General features: G+C 36.0%; 1 protein-coding gene across 1 annotated transcript; it reads right to left on the minus strand.

The window, feature by feature from the left end:
• Positions 1–246: 246 nt before the first annotated feature.
• Positions 247–8,510, minus strand: LOC133325280 (membrane-bound alkaline phosphatase-like). The gene is given in 5 exon segments (XM_061534068.1): positions 247–437; positions 505–1,516; positions 1,584–1,829; positions 4,960–5,023; positions 8,482–8,510. Coding segments are annotated over 5 exon segments (1,542 nt in total).
• Positions 8,511–10,562: the final 2,052 nt, after the last annotated feature.

Raw genomic sequence — 10,562 nt, forward strand, 5'->3', positions numbered from 1 at the left:
AATGGTGGGTACGTAGGTTCTTCTCCTGGCTTTCCTTTTCATTGCAAAATTTAGATCATCAAGCTCGACTCGAAAGAGTATAAATAATCACTTAAAATCACATTCAAAATGATCACAAAAATTCAAATAACAAAAAGTTACTTATTTACGATTTTTAATTAAGCTCCCACATATAGATTATATTTATAACAACGCGGCGTACATGTTACGAACGTTCTAAATCTGCGAATAGATTTTTAAAATCGATCAATTAGCATGTTCATCACACATAGTTGGTCCATCACCAATGCAAGCGGCATAAGCCATCAAATGTGGAATTGTATGTTGTTGCAATACCCCACTGAATAAATGGGCAAATGGTCCCGTGGCAAAAATTCCAACATCTTCGCCCGAATGATGACCAGCAATGGATTTTACGTAACTAGGATACACCGTTTCTAAGAATCCAATAAAGAAATAAAATTAGGTACTTCACTAATTAAATATTTCAAAAAGTGTTCTTACCAATATTTCTAGGAATTTTTTCCAAGTCCACACGTTTGCCACTTTCATCGATATACTGCTCTCGTCCCAATGGATAGCTGAGTGTGGAGTACTTTAGACCATCCGATCCGACATCGTGTGTACTTAAACCCAATATGGATGAACCACGACCAGGATAACCATTAATTGTGAGACCATGACCATGATCAGCTGTAACTACAATAAGTGTCTCCTCGGGGTTTGTCATTTCATAAGCTAACTCAATGGCCCTCTCAAATTCCAATGTTTCATCCAATGACATGGCTGCCTTATTTTCATGATGAGCCGTATCGATGTTGCCACCTTCGATAAATACAAAATAACCCTGTTCATTGCGCTGCAAAAGTTTCAAAGCTGTTTCTGTCATTTCTGATAACGAAGGTTGTTTCGATTTATCTGCCACCGCTTGATAGTTCATTGATTTGGTATTGAATATACCCATAATATGTGAAACATTGGCGGTATTTACGTTCAAAAGCTCGTCACGATTTGTAACCAAGGCTCCATCGGGATGCATGATTTGCCAAGTGTTGAGGAGATTTAGACCATCATCACGTATACCATTATTGCCATGGGCATCTTTAAGGGTTTTTGGTAAAAATTTAGCCATACCACCACCCATCATAACGTTGAAGTTACGACCAGGTTCCTGCAACACGAGTTGTTGGGCCATATCCAAGCACGTTTCGGGATCTTGTCCAAAGGCTTTAATGTCGGCATCACTTTCATATAAACGATTGGCAACATGAGCATAGGTACCAGATGGGCTGGCATGGGTCAAAGTGGTTGTTGTGACAAATCCTGTAGATTTGCCAGCCTTTTGGGCCCAGGCAGCAATGGATGAAACATGATTGGCGGGATCCATACTGGCACTGCAGTTGTTATATTCTACATTGGCCGTCACACCGATCGTTACAATATTACCTTTTATACCACACAAATATGCGGTGGCAGTACAGGCTGAGTCGGGTACTTGGGCATTGGCACAGTATGTCTAAATTTTGAGGATTTTAAATTTTACTTATGGTCTTATTTGTTTATTAATGATAAGATTTACTTACCTTACTCAGTGCCATATGGGGGAATTTTTCAAAACTCAGGGCATCTTCTTCACCGTTATGATTTTTACGTTGTCCCTTAAGGATACGAGCAGCAGTCACCGTAGACAAGGACATTCCATCACCAAGGAACATGATAATATTTTTGGCTTTATTTACATTCAGATTTTGTTTTCCAATAGCCTTCAAAACTTCCTCCCTTGCCATAGAACGCCAAAATTCCGGATCCTTCTCCTCTTCTGGAGTAGGCTTGTTTACACCCAGTGTTTCTATAATAATTGTACTTCTGGTATTCACATTTTGACCTGCCAGTTTCTGAGGACTATGGAAACTAGTGTCATCTATAATGTGACCAGAAGCAAGTACTACGGCCACAGACACGACGAGTAAAGAGAAAATATAGTTTGCCATTTTTTGGTACCTAAGTGTTGTTGGCTTGAAAATGAACGCTAAGACTGTGGTGCAGAAGCTATACAAAATTTGTATTTATATTTGATTTTGGCACAGGCTTGTTTAAATATAGCCACACTTAATTTATTGCGATTGTAAACGAATTTTGTTATCTTATATTTCCACACCCTTTACACTGTCATTGGTATAACTATGTTATTCTTATACGTTATATAATATATTCATGTTTATGCTGTATGTATTATCGTGTGTATAAATGGTGTCAGATAAGGCAATAGTCATTTGAAAACCAGTAAGGAAAGTAGTAAAGTCGGACGGTGCCGACTATATGATACCCTTCACCACTATGGGTATATTAAACAGGATTATTAACATGAAAATGAAAGAAATAAAATATGTGATATTTATGTAAATGTGCATCTACCTAGATCTATCCATAAAGTATGTAAATCGAGTTCAAACAAATATAAATAGGTCATCCGTTTGGCTATGTCTGTAATTCTAGAAAACGCAACTGCGTAATTCTATGCTCAATTTTGTAAGTTGTGCAAAAATTGATGTCAAACTGACTAACAATTTACTTGAAATCGGGCGAAAATATATATGGAAGCTCTATCCAAATATTAAGAGATTTCAAAAAAAACTTGTCACAGGTTAGGCTATACTAATTTCAGAACGTTTTGTTCCTATCAGCCTATTGGTTCCTTGGTGCGTCAATTACTTAAAGTAAATCTATATTAAAAGGGAGCTATATCTAAATCTGGACCGATTTTCACGAAACAAGGCAGACATAACTCTAGGCTCAATTCAGTACGTTATGCCAAATTTCGTGCAAATCGAAAGATATATAGGGACTTTGGGGCACCATTTACATGAAATCGGACGAAACTATATATAGGAGCTATATCTAAATCTGGACCGATTTTCTCGAAACTTGACAGACATCACTCTAGGCTTAATTCAGTACGTTATGCCAAATTTCGTCCAAATCGAAGGATATATAGGGACTTTGGTGCACCATTTATATGAAATCGGGCGAAACTATATATGGGAACTATATCTAAATCAGGACCGATTTTCACGAAACTTGGCAGACATCATTCTAGGCTCAATACAGTACGTTATGCCAAATTTCGTGCAAATCGAAAGATATATAGGGACTTTGGGGCACCATTTACATGAAATCGGACGAAACTATATATGGGAGCTATATCTAAATCTGGACCGATTTTCTCGAAACTTGGCAGACATCACTCTAGGCTCAATTCAGTACGTTATGCCAAATTTCGTACAAATCGAAAGATATATTGGGACTTTGGGGCACCATTTACATGAAATCGGACGACACTATATATGGGAGCTATATCTAAATCTGGACCGATTTTCTCGAAACTTGGCATACATCATTATAGACCTAAATGATTAGGCTGTACCAAATTTCGCGCAAATCGAAAGATATATAGGGACCGTTTACATGAAATCGGTAAAATATATATATGGGAGCTATATCTAAATCTGAACCGATTTTTCCCAATTTCAATAGGGTTCGTCCTTGGCCCGAATAAGTGACCTATGCCAAATTTCATCCAATTCGGATCATAAATGCGACCTGTACTTTGTTTACAATTTAACATGCACAGACAGACAGACGGACGGACGGACATGCATAAATCGACTTAGAAAGTGATTCTATGCATATTCTCAAAAGGAACCATGTGCCTATCTCGTTTCCTTTTGCCTGTTACAAACATATGCACAAAGACATAATACCCTGTACCACAGTGTGGTGAAGGGTATAAAAAATAGGTGCAATAACTATCGTTATGGTCGAAGGTTGTCCCAACTTGGTTGTGATTAAATATGTTTAATTTTTTTATTATAGTTCAAGAGGACTACGCATGAGATAAATTTAGATATTTCGCCTTCAATTTTAATCAGGGCATAAATAGGAAGCAACTTATTACAATGAATGAATAAAATTAGTGCTTATAAAATCAAAGATTTAAATGAAACCCGAATGCAAAATATCCTACACCACATCGGGATAGATGCGTCCTCAAGATACCTATTGTATCCATAATAATTTAGAATACTTAAAGAAATATGTGGATGGTACCTGATATCATTGCAGTTGTTCAATAAATACGATCTGTATCTCATCTAAGGTATCTAATATAATATCTCATCTATGGTAAATATAGTACAAATACAGTACAGCTATTGTCCAGATTCCCTTCACCGTGGGTTGTGTTGTGATGTACGGCTTTCATTTGTGGTCTATAGATCGACTCTAAAATACCACAAAAAATTAAGTTTTTGGTCCACTTCATTCCAAAATTAATACCTGATCATCACTGAAAATTATAGGCGTTGTCCTTGACCATAACTGGAACCTCATGGAACAATTCAAAGCGATCAGCGCTATAGTATAGTATATAATTGGTATTAATTTAAAGGTCAACCACTCCTCTCGGATATAATATAAACTTCTCGGGTCGATGTCCTTCAGGTTTAAATATATACGCCATAGAATACAAATTTTGTAATTTTTCACACAAAGGTCAGGGTCCATTTGACCCCTTAAATATTGACCGATCTTTATGAAAACAGGCATGCTTATTCTTTGGCCCAATCCCCTTCGCCATGGAAAATTTCAAGATGTTCGGGCCATTATAGCGGCCTCTGGAGCGACCTGAAAACCCGTCAAAAATTTAGTATTTGGTCCATATCATCCCCTAAATATTAACCGATCTTTCCCAAAAACATTAGGGGTCTTCATTGGCCAGAACCCATCCTACATGCAAAATTTCGTGATTGGTCCATAACTGTGGCCTGTATCGTGTTTACAAATTATAATGGACAGACGGAAGGACGGACGGACACACATGTCTAGATCGACTCAGCTGGTCGAGATATGACGATCGGTATACTTAAAGGTGGGTCTAGGACCAATATTTCGCGGCGTTACAAACTCTTGGGGCTGCACAACGGAGGCTGCGACAACGGTTGCCATCAATAACATCACAGGGAGTCTTGAAACCCAAACCGATATCACGGTCTTCTTCTTGGGGATGCCGGGCTTAACCTTTCTGTGTAGGTTAATGCCGTCTTGTTTTTGAAAGACTTTCTCGGTTTGCTGACCAGCCATATTGTGGATTTATGCATGTCAATTTCTCTGTCTGTTTATTGAAATCCGGATAGGGTCCGTAATGGAAGATAACATTTTTCGATTAGCTAGGATAGCCTCCATATAACGGTCTCCATAAAAATTTCGTTTTTTTGGAAAGTTTGGATACGTTTTTCAATCGAATTGGTATTTTGAATTCTCATTAGGTATGCAAATATACATGCCAAAAATTATCAACCTTATCCCATTTTTAGGTGGTTTTACAGTTTTTTTTATCAGGTTGGGCTCCTATTTGGTTCTCAATGTATGTCAAATATTCTAACCAAAAGGTTGTAAGAATATAATACGTCATATCTCTACATTCGGAGTTCGGTCCGGCAGAACTTAAGGACGTTTTTACTTGTTTCTCTTGATTTATACCCTCCTCCATATTATAGAGGTTATATTAACGTGTTTGTCATTTCCGACCTTATAAAGATTATATTTTCTTTATGAATTTAGAGTACTGACATTTTGCAGGGCTTTTTGAATATTGGCTATATCGGTCGACGTTCCAATTTACGTTTTTTTCTTTTTGAATTAACTATGTGGAGAGTTTGAAAACTACATTGTATATAAATATTAGTAGGCCTATACTGAACATTTCAGAAAAAATTGCACCAAATACAAATTTTAACAATTTCAAATAGAGATTTTTCCTAGAAACTCAAAAGACCAAAACGTGGGCCAATATTGACAACGCATGACAAGGAATTACCGAGTACATGGAGATATCATTATATGAGGTGATATGCCTTATTGAGGATCGATATAGCTCAATTTCGAGCATAGCATTCTATCTCAATTCGTTTAGAGGCTAAGGTGATTACAACGGACAGACAGACACGCTTAAACCGTCATGTATTTTTATGCTGATATACTTTATAGGGTAGAAAATTACTATTACGGAAACGGAACAACAAACTAAATATACCCTCCATACTATAATGGAGGATATAAAAATATCTGTTAAGTAAAGGTATTAGTATAGCCTAACGTGTCTAAGGTTGTGTTGAAATCGCTTCAGATTTTGATGAAGTATCCATAATTTTCCTATTCCACGTCACAAACATATGTACAAAGAAATAATACAATGTACCACACGATGGTAACCACAGTGTGGTTACTTACAGATAATTGTCATTTTAAAACGTATAAAATTTAATTTCAAAATCAATAATGCTATAAAAATGAGTGTATTCGGGGCCAACATCTATTCTGTTTGACAGATAACCTTAATTTCACTTCATAGAACGTGGTATTCACATGTTCTTTATAGAAGGGAACCAAATTTTGTTGACAATTGGATTTATAATGGTAGCATAAACTTTATAATCAGTTTCATATAATCATAAAATAATTGGTGTGATTTCAATGCTATTTTTAGCAAATGTATTCTTATAAGATCGTCTGCTTTGGTATACACATTTTATGATTACAAGTGGTAAATTTCAACCCTACAAAGAAAGTATACTTTATTTTAGACAGGAAATGACCTCATCGATTTTGGATGCACTCTTTGTTCGCAATTTTCATATTTTTCAAAATGTCATTGTAAATAGTTTAATTGTAAATTGTGTGTTATTGTCTTTTTCTTGGAATTCAATATTTTCGCCTCAGATAGAATTAGTTTACACGGGGGGTCAATATTTATAATTCCAGGTAGGAAGATTTAATCCGCAATGAAATTGTAAAATTCATTATTACAGCCATTTTGGTTGAAACACATGTACAAAATACCTAATAGTACATTCACCACAACAACACAGTCGTTTTCTTGTCTCTGATTTGGTGGGTTAATGGAATTCTGAGAAGCACAACCATCAATTTATATATTGGGAAGAAGTTCCGTAAATAAATCAATAAACGAAGACACGCCGCACTATGTAGCGAGTTTATATTAACAGCGGCCAAAAAATAGAACGAGTTATCGTAGGTGGATGAAATTTGGTACAAGTGTTTATTATTGGCCTAAAGAGTAAGTTAAAAAAACTGCGTAGATCGGACCAAGATTTGATATAACTCCCATATAGTGGGTCTTGAGAACTTCACACTTTTTGGCCCAAAAAACCTTTAATTTTCAAGCAAATTCAATAAAAATTGACAATTTGTATCTACTTAAGTCTGTAAAGCAACTCACAAAAAACTGGATAGATCGGTACAAGATTTTGTATAACTGATATATAATGGGTGTGGAAAATGTCTCTCATGTCTCTCGGCCTATAACATCTTTAATTTTCAACCAAATTCAACGAAAATTGGCAATTTATATCTACTTAGGTCCATAAAACAACTGATAAAACAGTAAGGAAAGTTCAAAAGTCGGACGGGACCGACTATATAAAGGTATCATATACCACTTTGGGTACATACAAGATATGTTAAAAACTACAATATCCTGTAGATGGAACAGCCATAGAATCTATGGAAGACCATTGGGATGGAATCGGGCGAAATTAAATCTGATATCTAGATAGATATTTGAACCAATTGAAACCAGTGAGCGGCGCAGTATAGTCGGACGGGGCCGACCATACGATACCATACACAACTACCACGGAACTCAAATTTTCTGCGGATGTTTATTCCGAGCCTGGACAATATTTCGTGATATTGGCATCCTCTTGCCCGATTAGAGGTAAAAAGCACCTCTTCCTCACACTGACATAATTTCCGAATATTACGAGTATTCAGTACAGCTATTGTCCAGATTCCCTTCACCGTGGGTTGTGTTGTGATGTTCGGCTTTCATTTGTGGTCTATATATTAACTCGAAAAAAACACAAAAAATTAAGTTTTCGGTCCACTTCATTCCAAAATTATTATCTGATCATCACCGAAAATTATAGGCGTTGTCCTTGACCATAACTGGAACCTTATGGAACATTTCAAAGCGATCAGCGCTATAGTTCCGCGCTCTAGAGTGATAATATACGGATACGGAGATACCTGTAAATATTTAGGTATAACTCCCACATCCGAGCACATACAACAATATAATTGGTATTAATTTAAAGGTCAACCACTCCTCTTGGATATAATATCAACTTCACGCGTCTATGACATTCAGGGGTAAATATATACGCTATAGAATACAAATTTTGTCATGTTTCACACAAAAGTCAGGGTCCATTTGACCCGCTAAATATTGACCAATCTTTATCAAAACAGGCATGCTCATTCTTTGGCCCGATCCCCTTCTCCATGCAAAATTTCACGATGTTCGGGCCATTATTGCGGCCTCTGGAGCGACCAGAAAAACCGACAAAAATTTAGTATTTGGCCATTTCATCCCCTAAATATTAACCGAACTTTCCCAAAAACAATAGGGGTCTTCATTGGCCAGAACCCATCCTACATGCAAAATTTCGTGAAGATTGGACAGACGGACGGACGGACACACATGTCTAGATCGACTCAGCTAGTCGAGATATGACGATCGGTATACTTAATGGTGGGTCTAGGACCAATATTTCGCGGCGTTAGAAACTTTTGGGGCTGCACAAAGCTATAATACCCTGACAACATAGTTGTGTAGGGTATAAAAACCCCATACACATACCATTCTAAAATCAATGAAAAATTGCATATCAAATATGCAGACTTGGATTCTTTGGTGTACCATTTGTATGAAATCGTGTAAAATTATGTAGGGAGCTATAAATAAACACATGCAACTAATTGAGCACCATTTTTTTTTATCATTCTATATTCAATTTTATACCCTCTACCAAATTTCGTGTAAATCGAACTAATATAGGCCCTTCGGTGCACCATTTACATAAAATTGAACGAAAATCTATGTCTGAACCGATTTCAACAAACCTTATCACACGAACGGAAGAAAATATATATGTGAGCTTTATCTAAATCTGAGCCGATTTTCACCTAATTAATTAGTACTCTGTGCATTGTCCCAATCAGACAAATTCACAAAAAATCGGACGAAACTATATATGGGAGCTATATCTAAATCCGAACCGATTTTAACAAAACTTCGCAGACATATGTTAGGACATAAATCAATATGCTGTGCAAAATTTTGTCCCAATCGGACAAATATTGAGAGTTTGGTGAATCATTCCCAAAAAATCGAACAAAACAATATATGGGAGCTACATCTAAATCTGAAACGATTTCAAAACTTCGCATACATAATGCACCTGATTTAGTGCGCTATGCAAAATGTTGTCCCAATCGGACAAATATTGGGAGTTTGGTGCATCATTTACATAAAATCGGATGAAACTATATATGGGAGCTATATCTAAATCTGAACCATTTTGTCCATTTTCAATAGGTCAAATAAATGAACTGTACCAAATTTCATCTAAATCGGATCATAAATGCGACCTGTACTTCGTTCACAAAAATACATGGACGGACGGGCAAACGGGCATGCATAAATCGACTCAGAATGTGATTCTATACATATTCTCAAAAGAAACCATGGGTCCATCTCGATTCCTTTTGTCTGTTACTGTTCCCATACAAAGGGTCTTGAAAAATTCGCTTTTTGGGCCTATACAATAGTTAATATTTCGGCATATTCGATGGAAATTGACAGTTCACTTAAAATTTGGACGAATACAGTAATAAGTGTTGCAATTTAGATGTTGGTTAGCATTTCAGAATGCTTACTATACAAAGGACCCTGAATAAGTAACTATATTCCCAAATAAGTTACTATACATCAGAATATATTTTGTGACATGACTTGATAGCATCTTGTGAATGTCGCACCACAGGTTATGTACTGTACTATACATATCCAATGGCATGAATGAAAACGTTTCTGTATGAACTTTCTATAAAGGTAATGCAAGTGTTTTCCGTAAATTTAGATTGTAATTTTCTTAAGAAGGATATATAATCTTTAATCTGACTAAATCTAATTCAAAAGCAACCATGACATTTTTCCCAATTAATTGCAAATTTTATGTAAAATATTGTATGATTACTATGTTCTGAATCAGTCGTTTTCCTTCCTATTTGGCCCTCAATAATATCTTTAATGGTATATATAACATATTCGATCCTTATCTTCTAACTATTTCTTGAATATGTCATATTTACGCCAGTAGTAAAGTCAGACGGGCCGACTATATGATACCCTTCACCACTTTGGGTATATTTAACAGATGAATCCTAACAGACGTCGCATTTTTGAAGGACCAGTATAATGAAATTGGATCCATTAATATGTCATTCTGCAACCTATACTAAATTTTTCATTTGGTCAGATATAGAGTGATTCTTACAATGGGATAAAATTATGTAAATCAATTTAAAACAAATATAAAACGAACACCCGTTTATTATTTGAATAAATATCTGATAAACATGAGGAGTTTGGTGTACCATTTACTTCAAATCGGACGAAAATATATATAAGAGCCATATCG

Source organism: Musca vetustissima, unplaced genomic scaffold (assembly GCF_032173495.1).
Source record: "Musca vetustissima isolate MV318-11 ecotype Yass unplaced genomic scaffold, APGP_CSIRO_Mvet_v1 utg176259, whole genome shotgun sequence".
In the NCBI taxonomy this organism is placed as follows: domain Eukaryota; kingdom Metazoa; phylum Arthropoda; class Insecta; order Diptera; family Muscidae; genus Musca; species Musca vetustissima.